The sequence below is a fragment of the Rhinolophus sinicus genome, linkage group LG16 (genome assembly GCF_036562045.2).
Source record: "Rhinolophus sinicus isolate RSC01 linkage group LG16, ASM3656204v1, whole genome shotgun sequence".
Classification (NCBI taxonomy): domain Eukaryota; kingdom Metazoa; phylum Chordata; class Mammalia; order Chiroptera; family Rhinolophidae; genus Rhinolophus; species Rhinolophus sinicus.
The window spans coordinates 38758519-38773619 of NC_133765.1; the positions used below are offsets into that span (position 1 = coordinate 38758519).

The 15101-nt window shown below is 57.0% G+C and overlaps 1 protein-coding gene across 9 annotated transcripts in view; it reads left to right on the forward strand.

The window, feature by feature from the left end:
* Window positions 1–15101, forward strand: part of EP400 (E1A binding protein p400) — an 87053-nt gene that overhangs the window by 33335 nt on the left and 38617 nt on the right. For all 9 annotated transcript variants that reach the window (XM_074321448.1, XM_074321451.1, XM_074321450.1 and 6 more), the window contains 11 exons: window positions 288–377; window positions 3012–3119; window positions 3948–4138; window positions 4350–4527; window positions 5613–5749; window positions 6778–6947; window positions 7227–7401; window positions 7606–7742; window positions 11071–11257; window positions 12987–13153; window positions 14402–14571. In XM_074321448.1, the coding sequence (XP_074177549.1) occupies window positions 288–377; window positions 3012–3119; window positions 3948–4138; window positions 4350–4527; window positions 5613–5749; window positions 6778–6947; window positions 7227–7401; window positions 7606–7742; window positions 11071–11257; window positions 12987–13153; window positions 14402–14571 (1710 nt within the window). The remainder of the gene's footprint in view (window positions 1–287; window positions 378–3011; window positions 3120–3947; window positions 4139–4349; window positions 4528–5612; window positions 5750–6777; window positions 6948–7226; window positions 7402–7605; window positions 7743–11070; window positions 11258–12986; window positions 13154–14401; window positions 14572–15101) is intronic.

A 15101-nucleotide genomic window follows, 5' to 3' on the forward strand; every position in this document is an offset into this window, starting at 1 on the left:
CTGCAGCGCGGCCCAGGTAGACGAGAGGTTGCTCCTCATTCTGGGGTCTGGCCCGAGCAGGCCCGTCAAGTCAGGAAAGAAAGCAGGCTGTATTTCACATGCTGAGGTCTCTGTTTCCTGCTCACTCAGTACACGGTCCTTTCTGAATGGAACCTGTGAAATTACAAGGTTTAGTTGTAATTCTTCTAGTAGCCGTGCAGAGCATTTTGGAAGCCGTGTAGTGTCTGCTGAGTAACTGAGAAGGTGCAGTGACGTCTAGCACTGACACCCGATGGTCACCATTTCAGTGGAAGACGAGGAAGAGACAATTGAAGAGGAAGAAGCAAATGAAGGGCTTGTGGACCACCAGGCAGAGCTGTCGGACTTGGCCAGGGAAGGTAGGCCTGTGCGTCCTCCTGAAAAGCTTCAGTAGCCGTGGGCACGTATGAGAGAGCGTGTCACAGCGTGTGGGGTGGGAGTGCCCCGCACACTGATCCCCGTCCCGGCGGTGACAGTCCCCCATGTCTCACGTTAGTCCCTTTGGCGGCCTGTACCCCGCTCCGACGCGTGTCCCTGGACACACTGCTTCACTGGCGTGTGTCGGAGCCGCACACAGGAGTCAGGCGTGGTCCCATGTTGTCACGTGGACTTGCTGGTTCTCACTGCTGCACAGTGTTCCACGTGTAACCTGGCACAGAGGGTCTCTGGCTCAGAGCAGAGGGCTGGGCTGGAGGGCGTGTGCACAGGGCCTGGCCGACGTGACGGGGTTGATGGCGTTTGGGTGGTTGTCGCACCAAGGCCTGCCTGTCTGGAGCCCTCAGCGTCTGGCTGTAGCGCGTCTGCCCTTGGCTGGTGAGCGCAGCCCCTCATGGCGGTGCATGGCCCCTGTGGGCCCCACCCTGCCCATGCCCACTCTGGTGTGAGCTGTTCTTCCCCAAACTGACCTGTCGGTGTCCTTTGTACATTCTGGCCGCGAATTCATCAGTCATGTTATTTGGCTTGTTCTTGACCTGAAAGGGACACTGTCACCGGAAAGGCAGTGTGTAGTGGTGGTGATCCAGGCCGCTCGGTCGCCGTCAGTGTGCTTGCTGTCCTCTCAGCCTTTCAGTTGGGCTGTTGCGGTGTCCTTGTACTGTTCTCAGAGTACAGTGACTTAGCCTCGTGCCTTATTCGCTGTGGTGACAAGCAGCCTGGCTGCTGCTTCTGGCTGGGTCCCATTGGACGAGCGCTTGGCCTCCGTCCTTGCGGCTGGCCCCACGCTGCCAGGCCTGCCAGCTGCGGCCGCGAGCCCAGCTCCTCCCAGGGCCTCCCCTCCCCTTCTGGCTGTTGGCGCACCCTTGTGATGTGGCGTGGTGGCTGGTCTTCCCAGAGAAGTGACCCAGGGGCATGCGAGCCACTCGTGTGCTTTCACACCGCCTGGCAGCCCCCCGGCTCAGCCCTGGCCTGTGGGGGTCCTGGCGCCACAGTGTCCGTGCTGCTGAGCGCCCCTCGCCCACAGGCTCTGCCTCTTGTCCAGGCCTCTCGCACCCTCGGGGGCCTGTTAGCCTTTCCTGCAAGTAGACGGTGTGCATCTTAAAGTTGAATTCTCGGGTCTTTCGTTTTCTATCTGAAAAGGAATCTTTTCTCTGTATCTTCTAACTAGTTTATATAAGCGAAGGCGATTGATTGATTTCTGTGTGTTGTTTGTGCCAAGACCCCTCGCAGTCACTCTTACTGTGACTTTTTTCTGTTTTCCAGTTTTTTCTGCTTAGTCATTACGTGATATACGTGTGCATCTGCCAGCATTTTGTTGTGAAAACATTCAGACACACACACAAGTTGAAAGAACTGTGTTCTGACACCTACATACATGTATGTCCCACCCCCTGGAGTCTGCAGCTTTTCAGCCAGGATGGGGGGCCATTCAGCCATAAGCAGGGGGAGCCGCTGCACTTAATTAGCCTTAACTTCATGGTGACTTAGTGTCCTTTTGGGGTGTGTCTGTGCGCTTGTCACTGGTGTGACGATGTGCAGAAAGCCACACGCCACAGTCTGCAGTGCGGTGCAGCCTCTGTCCTTGCCACCCATGGAACAGCTGTGGGGACAGCAGTCTCGCCAGGTTTCTGGTCACCCCGGACAGACGCAGGCGTGCAGATGATGAGGTCGGCCATGACATTTAAAGCTCTTCAGCCCCCAAACTGGTTTCTAGGAGCGTGAGGCCGCTTGCCCCATCACCGCAGTGGGAAGCACCTGCTTCACTGTACTCGCCAGCAATGAGGGCTTTAAGGTGGTTGCTGATTCGGTCAGGAGGTGGTGCACCGTCTGATGCCCCGAGATGCTCAGTTACAAAATACGCGACGAGCCCTGTGGAGTGTGTGTGAGACACACCTCCTTCTGTCCCCAGGTGCCCGGGCCTTACTGTGCGGGGTTTCAACAGCGAGGGTGAGCTCTCAGGGCAGAAAGGGTAACAGCCTGTTAGCATACTTTCCAGACGTTTTTTCTGTTTCATTTTGTTTGATTTCTAGTATTTTTATGTGTCATATCCACCAATTATTTTCCAGTATTTTTTATATTTTTATTTATTAGTCTGTAGGTTTTACTTTCTAGTCATTAGATTATTTCAGAAATATTTGTTCTTTTATGAATAAAAACTGAGTTTCTTCATTTTATTTCAAAGATTTTCATCTTTATAAAGAAAATATTTTATAAAGATTTTTTCTTTTTAAATTTTTTATTATTTTTTAAGGAGGGCACAGCTCACAGTGGCCGATACAGGGATCGAACCAGCAACCTTGGTGTTATTAGCACCGCGCTCTAACCAACTGAGCTGACAGGCCACCCCATAAAGAAAATATTTCAGATGTCGTATCTATGATGGGCAATTAATTTTGGAAAAAAAATAAATGAGCTTTTAGAAAATATGTGCTTTCCCCAAGGAATTAAAACCAGGAAAAGGAATATATGTGAAAAGGGCCCTTTTCCTTGACTGCTTCCCAACTACCTGACGCCATTGATAACAAAGTGACCACCTTTCTTCCTGCGACCTTTTCCAGCTGAATTGCCCTTAATTGATTTGATGAAGTTGTATGAAGGTGCCTTTTTGCCGAATTTCCAGTGGCCCCAACCTCCACCTGGCGGTGAGGAGACGAGTGAGGAAGAAGGTATGTGTCAGCTCCTCAGCGGCTCGGCTTTAAACCCGAATGCTCACCGAGGAGGAGGGGGCTTCAGCAGAGTCGGGACTCTACGTTCACTTCTTTGTAGTCTGATGGAAAAGGAAGTGGAAATGTATTTAACGTGTAATTTTATATTGAATAGAGTTTTATTCTGTGCTTTTCATTTTTATTCATAAACTTGGCACAGTTATCAGCTCTTGATCAAGTTGTGAACAATTAATTTTCTCCACATTTATAAGTCATTGTTTTACGGAGCTAGATTTTTACCACATTTGTCAGGCTGTGCTATGTTTGTTTAGCACACCCGTTTTAAGGAGTTTATTTTACTTTGATTAGACACACAGACTGTACCACAAAAGGCCTGCTTTTCCTTGCTTTCACTCCACTGTTGTCATTAGTAGACGTGCCTGTGGGCACGAAGGTAAGGAAGGGCTGGGGCCGTCAGGACGCGGGAGGGCTCTGTGCTGCCCGTCGTTGGAGACGCTTCTCAGTTTTGCTTTCTTGGTGGTTGAGGGGCAGCCACTAAGCCTGTGAGTGCCCATAACTCTATTGGTGACACTAGCTCCTAATCGTTACATTTTCCAGTTTCACCCGAGGGCTTTCCAGGGTGGTCCTAGGCTTGGTAGTTTTCTAAGAGTTTTGTATTAGTTTATCTGGGTTACATCGCTAGGTAATAAAGTGGATCAAAACAAAACAAAATGCTACTTGATTCTGTATTGAAGTATTTGGATTCTGTCAATGTTTTTCTTTTTTTAAAAAAAAATGTGAAGCAGGCTCGTCCCACTGTCACAGCACTTGCAAACCCCGTTTTCACAGACGCGGAGGACGGCCCTGGAGACCAGGAGAGCAGGCGGGATGTGGTTGTCATCGACTCGCTGTTCGTCATGGACCAGTTCAGAGCTGCTGAGAGAGTGAGTGTCGGGAGACCTCACACAAGGGACATCGCGGACGTGACCGCCATGGCCGAAGCCGTGCTGCCTAAGGGCAGCGCTCGGATCAGCACCGCGGTGAGGCGCTCTGCTTTTTGGGGGGCGGGGGCGGGGCCTGGCCCCACCGGCACGAGGTGTCAGGAGAAGCAGATTCTGGCCATTCTTTTCCTGCTGTGTAGATCTTTGTTGTGGCTTTCCAGGAGGCTTGTCGTGTGCCTGGACGTCACTCTGGAGAGAAAATTGTAGTGTTTCTCTCGAGAAGTGCTCACTGGCCTACCTGTCACTGCAGGTGAAGGTGAGCGCCCCGTCGCTGCTGTACGGCGCGCTCAGAGATTACCAGAAGGTCGGTCTGGACTGGCTGGCCAAGCTCTACCGGAAGCATCTCAACGGCATCTTGGCGGATGAGGCTGGCCTGGGCAAAACAGTGCAGGTCATCGCTTTCTTTGCGCACCTGGCTTGTAATGAAGGTAAGAGCTGCTTGGTTCTTGAACAGCACAGATTTGCTGGGATTGACCCGCAGTCCGTGCATGGCCGCGGTGGGGCGGGGCGAGGCGGCTGCCTCCTTCGCTCCGGGTTCTGGTCCAGGACAGAACCCAGGGGATAGGTTGCATGAATGAGCAAAGGACTCGATCACAGCCACCATCAGTGGGGTGACTCACTGTTATTCCGCATCTGATGTCAGTCGTGTGAGGCCCAGTAGGCCGTGACCGAGACCTTGGGGCTTCCCGAGTCCCACTGCCCGTCAGCCCCTGCTGCTGCCGCGCTGGCCTGAGCCAGTGCCGCCGGGCGCCACCACGGGCTGGTGGGAAAGCATCGCTGGCCCAGCGCTGTCTTCTTCACTGTCCCTTCAGCCTCCGTACCCCAAGCCCCGTCTCCCCGAGACCCTCACCTGGCTGGTCACGGCATCTCAGTCTGTCCGTTTCCCCTTGGCGTTCTTTCGTGTTGGTGGGAATGCACTTCCCTACAGCAGTCATGGCCATCGAGGTGTGCACTGCACGTGTGTTGTCGAGACCTGTCGTTTCCTGCTCCTGACTTGGTTTATGCTTCATTTCCAGCACAGAAGTTGGAATTTGTTATGTGTGTATCGCTTTAATCCTTTAAAAGCCCTATTTTTCAGAAGACAAATGGTAACCGTGTATTTTGAGATGGTTTGGGTGTTGTGACTAGAGGGGGAACGCACGGCAAGCCTGTGCGTGGCCTGGCGGGTGCTGCAGGGAGGAGGCCCGAGCCCCGAGGGCTGTGGGGCGCTCTGCCGCTTGCTTCTCAGCATTGTTCCTCGTGGGTGGGCGTTCCCTCCATGCTTACGGGTTTGCCATGTTTCTGAACAAGTAACCCATTTTACTGGGAATTGACACATGTAGCCACTCTGTGCCGAGTGCCCCTGAGACTCAGGCATGGACTCTGCCCTCGGCAGCCTCCTGTGGGCGCGGGGAGGAGCTGTCCCGACTCCTGTGCGCCACCTGGGTGACTGCTTCCATCATTCACCTGCTGAGCTGGTCTGAGCCAGATGGTTTTAGCTGAGAGGAAATGCGGTGTCTTCTCTCCTGCGCAGGCAATTGGGGCCCTCATCTTGTCGTCGTGAGAAGCTGTAACATCCTCAAGTGGGAGCTCGAATTGAAGCGTTGGTGTCCTGGGCTCAAAACCCTCTTATACGTTGGCAGCCACAGAGAGCTCAAAGCAAAGAGACAGGTATTTTAAGTTTAAACATGGAACAGAACCAAACAGGAAACCATCTTAATTCTTGTAGGAGACAAATTTCACAATGTCCAGGCGTGCTTGTTTATTAGTGTAACTATCGTGCGAGACCGCCCTGTAAGTTGCTCCTTGATTCCGAGCGTCTCACAAGCACCTGACAGCGGTTGCTCCCCGGAAGGAGGGCCACAGGTGCAGCGGCCTCGTTTTCACTTCCCAGAAACAGGGAACTTCCTTCCAGACTCACGTGGGCTCTGGAGGCGCTGCAGGTCCTTAATAGCACAGGCCCGTTGGTTCCCCCCACAGCCCCAGGCACAGACGAGAACCTGGTACCCCCTCGGTTCTGAGTCACAGTCCGTGGAAGAATTCCCATGCAGTGTGTGTGAGAAACACTGTAACGTGCAGCGTGCTCTAGGACACATTTGGACTGTGTTCTTTCTCTTTTTTCCACCCAGTAGTTTCAAGTACTAGATTCTAAGTAAATTACAGGTCACAGGTTCTCATTGAAGATAAAGTTTTGGCTTATGGTTAGGCTATCGTGTTGACTAGCGTTTACTGCAGAAGCGATATCTTGAAATGTATTTTCTTTGTTACTGTCTCTGGTTATTTGTTTGTTTTTAAGAAGCTTATGCTGTAGTCGGTCGCAGCACAGATCTCCACATTTCCTACCGTCCCGAGCACGTTTTTCCCTTGCTCAGATTATATCCTATAAAAGCTGGTCCCACTGCAGGATCCTCTCATAGTTGACAGTCTAGTGTCCAAAAGCCATTGTCTGTGCCTCCAAAGTGGCCTCTTGCTTTGTCCACACAAGTGCTGTAGGCTGCTAGAGGAACAGGCCATGAAAACATGCACTCAGCCCTTCCCTGCGCAGTAAAAAGAAGTTTATAAGAAGCACGAGAACGGTGACCGTGGGTGGGGACAGGTTCATCAATTCAGTGGTGAAAACTTGGGAGCGTGCCCCAGACCCTGATTCCAGGAGGGGAGGCGTGAGAAGGCGCCTGAGGCCGTGTGTTCTGTGTGCGCAGGGCTGGACCGAGCCCAACAGCTTCCACGTGTGTGTCACGTCCTACAAGCTGTTCTTCCGGGGCTACCCGGCCTTCGCACGCGTGCGCTGGCGCTGCCTGGTCATCGACGAGATGCAGCGCGTCAAGGGCCTCACGGAGAGGCACTGGGAAGCCGTGTTCTCCCTGCACAGGTCTGACCCACTCGGCTTGGCTCGCGGTTCTGGGTGCCCGTGTCTCTGTGAAGGTCCTTTTAAAGGAGTTTAGGTGATTGCAGGCACACACAGAATTGCCTGAGCTACAGACGTCCCCTTGTCCTTGGTCATAGCATGTCGGGCTGAGGACACCCAGAGAGTTCGTGTAGTTCAGCCCGTTCCCTCAGGCCCGTGCGTGTCGGCCCCACGAAGCCCCCGCAGCCCCTTGCCTCTGTGCACCCAGCCCGGTCCCGGGACTCAGCCCGCCCTCCTGTGCAGCCAGCAGCGCCTGCTCCTGCTCGACGCGCCCCTGCACAACACCTTCCTGGAGCTGTGGACCACGGTGCACTTCCTGATCCCAGGCATCTCCCGGCCCTACCGGCACTGCCCCCTGAAAGCCCCCAGCGAGGAGAGCCAGGACTACTACCACAAAGTGGTCATACGCCTGCACAGGGTACGGGGCTTGGCCGCAGGGCCCGGACCCTCCTGGGGGGGGCGGGGCGCTGTCCCGGAGAGGCGCACGGGACCTGTGTGTGTGACGTCATCCGGAGAGGCATGTGTGACTGTGTGTGACGTCATCCCAGAGAGGCGCATGGGACCTGTGTGTGTGATGACATCATTGTGGAGAAAAAAACAAAGGATCATATTCCTTTTGCAGGTGACGCAGCCATTTATTTTGAGGAGAACCAAGAGAGATGTGGAAAAGCAACTGACGAAGAAGTTCGAGCATGTTCTGAAGTGCCGCCTTTCTAACCGACAGAAAGCCTTGTACGAGGACGTCATCCTGCAGCCCGGGTGAGTGTGGGGCTGCTTGTGCTGTGTCCCCTCCCACGTCAGTGGGGCTTTGCAGGGGGATGCCCTGCCCTGGCAGGTTTCTGCTTCTGCAGGCTCCTCTGGGCTGTCCCCTCCCTGCTTCCAGTCAGTGACTCTGTCCGTTGTTGCTAACCCATGTGGGGCAGGCGCCCTGGGCCCTGGAGTTCACTGCATCGTCCTGCAGTGTCAGTTATGTTCACGCAGGAGACATGGTCCGACTGACAAGCTCACCTTTTCCCATCCATGCCCAGGACCCAGGACCCAGCAGTAACGCTGCACTCAGCAGGCCCGTGACCTGTGGGGCTCCGCTCCAGGGCCCAGTGCAGGCCCGACACTGCACGTGGGGCCGAGCCCCTCTAGTCTGTTTCGCCTGTGCACGCATGTGCAGCTTTGCACAGTTTCACTGGTGGACGGCTGTTCTCACCCTACATACTAGCAACCTCAGCGAACACTTGTTTTCTGTTTTAAGTCGAGAACTTGCATTTCACCTTTTCACCTGAAGGAAATGCTTGACGGCTTCCTTTTGGCGTATCTGAATTGCCAGCATCGTTACTCTTGTTCTTTAGGGTCGTTAGGAAGTGAAGTCAGGGTGGCTTGAACACAGGCAGACCCAGTGATGCTAAGTGGATCTGCTCACCAAGCCAGCTAGCTAAGTGACTAATGGGTGGGAGCACGTGCGGTGAGGGGCCGCGGGACAAAGGGAGGGTTCACGTCTGAGTGGGACGGAGCAGGACAGCGAGAGGTTTCGTCATGCTGCTCAGAACAGCATGCGATTTAAAATCCGAATTATTTATTTCTGGAACTTTCCATTTAATACTTTTGGACCATGGTTGTCTGCAGGTAACTGAAACTGCAGACGTGAAGCTGCAGGGGAGAAGGGCTGCTGTATGTGGTGGCGCAGGCAGCGCAGGCAGCATGGCACAGAGTGACTGCTGTGTGGTCTCTGCACCTGCCTGTGACTCGGGACGTGTGGGGTCTGACCCCCTCCACGATACTCCCACGTGGCCTGTTGGGCTCTTTCCATCACGCTCTCCATTTCCTGAGTTTAGATTAAAAAACAAAACTAAGCAGAATTAAAGTTCAAAAGATTTTAAGTATATTTGTACTCAGTAATCATAGGCCTGTGTCTCTCCTGTCATGGGTGCTGAGAAGTCACCACAAGCTGCACCTCAGTGGCCGCAAGAGCGCTCAGCATTCCAGAGCCATCTCCCCGCATTCCTGCTGCTCACCTGACTCGCGCCCCCTGCTGTGGGGGCCGGGGTGACCTAGCATCCTGAGGTGCCGTGCACGTCAGTAGGGGGCCCAGGCAGCCCTCCTTGACCGGCCGGGTTGCCTGGGCACAGCCCCGTGCTGCCGCTTCCCCCACGTAAAATGAGGAGATGCTGTGGGGCTGTGAGGTCATGCCACCGTGTGTGGGACACGGCAGAGTAGTGTCTGCACACAGCAAGCCTTCAGCAGGTGGCTTTGCTGTTAATCTTGCTTGTCTCACAGGGTCACTCCTGGGAGTTTCAGGGCAGCGTAGGGATGCACGGCTACTCACGTGTGTGGTTCCTTAGTCCTTGATGGCTGCACTGGTGAAGCTGCAGTCTGTTCACTTGCGTTGAGCCTGAGCATAGGGGAAATGGTGCGCGTGAGCAGAGAAGGTGCAATATTGGTCAAGTTTACTGTTGGTCAGATGTTTCGGGGGTCCTAATTCAGCTTGTGAAGACCAGGTGTCCATGGCGAGACCCACGCTAGTGGGTTTGGGCTCCCGTGGAGTCCAGGAACATGCCACACTCGGTCGCCTGGGCTTCTGCTCCCTGGTGGTGCCAGGGGATGGCGCTGCTTTGCACTTGGGGATGACAGTGTCATCCCGCCCGTTGCCTGCCTCCGTATGCCTGCAGGAGAAGCCCCCCAATCTGGGACCCACTGGTGAGAGCAGACCCTGGGCTGCTGTGTGGCATTTGCTGCAATGGAGCTGCAGGAAGAGACTTGCCCCTATGTGCGGGTGCCCCTTCCTCCCGAGTCTGTCGGGCTAGGCCGAGGGGAGGCGGGGAGTGTGCCCGTGCCCGGCCCGACTGTAACTCCTGATCAGTGACTTTTGTGGGGCGCTGCCAAACCCTGCTCAATGTGCATGTTGATGCCATGGTCTGGGGTCCTCGAGTGGGCTCAGCATCGCTCCTGGTTGGTGCCTTCCACTTCCCCTGTGGTGACCGCGTCCCGCATTCCCACCACCTCCACATGAGCTCGCCCCACGGAAACCTTGTCTGCCCCTTGCACAGAGCCCTGCAGGGACCGGCCAGGCCTGCCCCGCTGCCCCCTGGTTTCTGTTGTCAGCGCAGAGGGGCTCTGAGTCCACCTCGGGAACCCGCATTTCCGGTGTTTGCAGTCTTCTTTCTGAAGTGTGTCCTGTGCCTCAGCGCTCATGCAGACGTCGTGGCTGTGATCGTGTCGCCGTGCTCTGCAGAGCTGTCTGTGGGCTTGGCACTCCCTCACCCCAGCCCTGCTCCACCCCATGCCCCACGGCCTGTTCCGTCAAGGCCGAGAACACATCCTGTGGCTGCCTGAGCTGTCCCTTGAGCACCACAGGCACGTGTGCCGACTGCCATCCGGTGACTCTCCTAAGCATGCTTCTCTTCTGGGCTTTCCTGCCATGGGCGTGGTCCCAGCAGCCCAGCGTCCGCGTAGAAACTGGCTGTCCTTTGTCACCTTGCACTTCCCGTCTCTTCGCTCCATTGTGCTGCCTCGGTCCCCGCACCTGCAGACCACCTGGCCCACCCGTCCTCCGCAGCTCCTTCCTGCCTCACCTGTCAGGACTGCCTGTTAGGGGGGCCCACCCCTCCTCCCGGAGGTCTCTGCTGGAACTTTCTAGAGCACTCCAGGCTGCATCCCATGTTTCCTGCATAGCACCGGCATGCTGTGCGGTTTGGTCTCTGTGTGCCCTTCACTGCACCGCAGGGTCAAGGCCCGGGGACTTGCTGTGGGAAGGCCTCTCCCCGCTGCATGCGAGCAAGCACCCTCCTCCCTGGGTCAGGAGTTCTTGGCCCAAGCTGTGCAGGTGCCACCATGGCTTCACGGCTTCACGGCACACCCTCGTCACATTGGGCTGACGGGCGCCGTGCTGCCCTTTACAAGGTCCTCTTCCTGCAGACAGGAGGCCTGGAGCCCCCCTTCCCCCTGCGCCCGTCCTGTGTGTCCTGCGTCGGGGCTGTGGGGCCTGGAGTCATCGCCGTGGGCAGGGAGTGGGGCGTGATTCCTAACTGCGTCTGGCGCGGCTGTTTCTGAGCGGCACAGTGGGCTGGCACCTCACTGCTGCCCTGTCCCCGCGCAGGACCCAGGAGGCGCTGAAGAGCGGGCACTTCGTGGGCGTGCTGAACGTCCTGCTGCGGCTGCAGCGCATCTGCAACCACCCGGGGCTGGTGGCGCCCCGGCGCCCCGAGGCGTCCTACACGGCAGGGCCGCTGCAGTACCGCGCCGCCTCCCTCATCCTCAAGGCGCTCGACCGAGACTCCTGGAAGGTAAGGGATCTGGGGCAGGGGCTCGGGGCTCCGTCAGGTCGGTGCCAGACGACCGTGTCCCGCCCAGACGCAGGGCGGCAGTGAGCCACGTTTGTGACGTGCCTGCCCCTGGACAGAACCTGCCTCTGGACTGGCCCGTGGGGCCCGTGTGCCTGGCCGTGCAGTGGGCCGTGAGACAGGGCACAGTGCAGCATGACAGGCCGCGTGGACCAGGGCTGTGGTGACAGCCGCTTAGGACGCGGGACCTGTCTTGGGCATGTGCCATGGGGTGGTCTGACGCCTGAGTTCCCTGCTGTGACCCCTCCCGGCAGGCGCCACTCACAGGCCTGGGACCTAGAACCTTCCGCTTCGTGTCCTGGGTGGGCGGGGACAGGCCAGGGACTCTCTGGCCTCAGCTTCCTCACCACGTAGGGAGGTTTGAGGATTGACTGGTCCAAGGGCTGGAGGCGAGCAGGGTGCTCGGGAGGGGGTCCACCTGCTTGCTTTTCCCACCATTATGGTCACTACTAGAGGAACGTGTTTCACCGAGTTACAGAACAGCTGAGCTGTGGGTGGGACGGTGGGTCTGACTGGGCCTCAGGTGTGTGTATGGCGGGGAGTCCAAAGCTGGTAGAGTTTGCGTTGTGCTCCGTGTTAACACGCTGGGACAGCTCATCACTCTGACACGCAGCCTCAGAAGTGCACTGCGTGTTGGTCTCAGTGTACTCGCAGATTTGTACAGCCATCACCACCGGTTCTAGAATGTTCCATCTCCCCAGAGAACACTGCGCACATTAACTGTCCCTCTCCTGCCCCTTCCCAGCCCTAAGCAGCCCTCACTTGCATGCACTTTGAGTTCACCTATTTCATATAAACTCCCACTTTCACGAACGTGGCACCAGTGTGCCAGTGTGTGGATTCCGTGTGAGCAGCATGTTTTCAGGTTCACCGTGTGATGGCAGGACTCTCTGCTCGTGAGGCTCACTAGTGTCCCACCCCATGTACAGCCTGCATTGTTTGTCCACCAGCTGGTGGGCATTTGGGTCATTTCTGCTTTCTGGCCGTTGTGACTATGCCGCTGTACAGGTTTCGTGTCCCGGGGGCGTGTGTCTAGGCCTGGGGCTGCAGGGTCATGTTTGACCTTCTGAGTAGCTGCCAGACCTTCCACAGCAGCTGCACCTTTTCTCTCCCCCCATCCATGTGTGTGGCCCCCCCGGGGATGTGCCACTTTCCCCACGTCCCTGCTCACCCCACCCCCCGCCGACTCCCCACTGCCCACCCTCTGATTTTCGCACCCTAGCGTGTGAGAAGCTGCACACTCAGAATTGAAGCCCAAGTGGGGTCCCTTGCAGGGATCCCCAGCTGGGGACTTGGGCAGTGCGTCCTAGCCGAGAAATGAGCGTCCTCAGGTGCCACAGGTCCCCCTCACTCGCACCAGCACTCTCGGGTCTGTCCCCCTGGGTGTCTCCCCACGCCCCCTCCTCTGGACGAGGCCTAGCACCTCCGTGCCATCAGCCTCCCTGCTCCTCTGCCTCCTCCATTCCCACTGCCCCTCGGGGTGACCCAGTGCGATCCTTCCTGTGAATGATGGGGACACTGAGGCATGCTGAGCCCCCGAGTGGGGCGCAGGTGGGCCCTTCAGGGCACGTGGCCGCTCGGGGCCATCTTCCTGTTGAGAAATGTACTTTGATTCTTAGTCGAGTGCTTTTTCTACTGCCTCAGCTAATTTTTTTGTTCTTTTTCTACTTAGGAAACCGATCTTTCTATATTTGATCTTATTGGCTTAGAAAATAAAATGACTCGCCACGAGGCAGAATTGTTGTGTAAGAAAAAGGTGACGCGGAAACTCATCGAGGAGCTGTTCACTGCACCGCCCCCACCGGGCAGGCCGCCGGCCGCCAGACTAAAGCCCAGCAGGTGTGTGGTGGGGAGCGTCACCTCCCGCTCACCGTCCCCCCCGCAGCCCTCAGGGAGGCCTGGGACCAGGTCTGAGTTTCACATGACACCTGGGCTGCAGGCTGGTGATCTCATATGTTACTGGCATCTCCTGGGAACTGCCCACATGCCGTTGGTTTCTGCGTCGCTCTTTTTAAACGGGGAGTGTGAGCACTTGGAACCTGCTGGGTGGATGTGTGGCCACTCACCTGCCTGAAGAGCGACCCTTTTCATTGTCTTTAAGAAACATTGGGATTTAGGAGGGGTACACGTGGGGACAGGGTAGTCAGTCCGGATTGACCTTGGCGTGTGGTGGGGTGGCAGTTGTCGTGGCCAGGTGTCTGTGTGGTGATGGCAGGGCACGCCGTGGGGCGCTGTTGGGGCCCTGCAGGGGCCAGACCGTGAGGGCCTCTAAAATGAGGGCTTGGCAGTGCCATGAAGCCTGGAGAGGTTGGACGGTGAAGTCAAACCCCAAGTGATTCAGGACAGGCTGAACCCAGCAATGCCCGGGTTAAAACTGGGAAAGACAGAGAGTCGTGTTTTTGAGAGAGAGGGTCAGTTGTGCACACTGGCAGCCCTTCTGGCAGCCTCTTCTGCACGTGCCTTCCCTGGGGACGCGGGACTGACCGCCCGTGCGTAGTCCGTCTTGCCTGCACTCGGTGGAGCCTGAAGCCCTCAGTTAGCTACACAGATGGGCGGCGAAGCTGCCGCCCTCGGGCTGGCCTTTTGCCAGCTGCTCTACCTGTCGTGGTGTGCAGGCTTTTTGAAAATGGAGCCTTCCTGGCCTTGCAGTTTCCCAGGTGAAAGAACCGTGGAAAGGCTTTTGCATTGTGATAGAATGGGGCAGCGGCATCCGTGCTGGGGACCCTCTTCTTCAGGCTGAGGCTGTGGCCTGAGGGGCGCCGTCACCAGTTCAGTCCGTCAGCGGGGCTGCCTTGTGATCTTGCACCCCACTTCAGACTCGGGGAGTTGTGTTAGGTCCCTTTTCCTAACGCACACCCGCAGAGACCGCCGACTTAGTGACTGGCACGCCCACCACCGAGCGTGGGGTGGGTGCGCCACGTTTGTGGGACCCACCAGAGCTGGACGCCGTCCTGCGCAGAAATCCCTCCCCCCTTTTACACGGCCCCTGGCTGCCGTGTCGGCTGCCGTGTCGGCTGCCGTGTCGCTGGCCCCGCAGCCCGGCCTCTGCACCTCGTGATGCTCTGCTCCTGCCCACACGGCGTCTAGGTTGTTCCAGCCTGTGCAGTACGGCCAGAAGCCCGAGGGCCGCACGGTGGCTTTCCCCAGCACGCATCCGCCCCGGACGGCGGCCTCCACTGCGCCCACTGCCACTCCGCAGGGCCACGTTCGAGGACGGCCACCGATTGCCACGTTCTCTGCAAACCCAGATGCCAAAGGTAGGCCTCGCGTGGGGTTTCTCTCGGTGTCATGGAGGGTGTTTGTGGAAGACGTTCCTTGTATTCTGGCCCCTCTAGACACGTGGCTGTGTCCCTGAGCAGGAGTGGGACCCCTGCTCCAGCCCTGCGAGGGGGCCACGTGCAGAGGTCACGTGAGCTTGAGGCTTTTCTGTGTCTTTAAACTGGGTTTCCCCACACGAGATGCTGCGCCCAGCAGAGTCGTCGGTGCGACATCAAGGGCGCACCGTGGGGACGCGCTGTCGTGCGGGCACTGCACGGCCACGTCGCTTCCAGAGCTTTGAGGAGGCCATTCCTGTCGTGCCCTGCCATCGCCCACGTCCCCCTGCTTGTCACTGTGGAGGACGATAGGGCCAGAAAGCAGGAGGGGTGATGAGGTGGCGAGCCCAGCCCTAAGCGGCGGCCCTTGGGGTCGTGTCCATTCGTGCATTCTCGAGTGTCGCCGGGGCGCCTCGTGTGCTCAGGACAGGTCCTCGGGGTCGCAGGGGCGGACTCGTCACACCTGTTGGCTG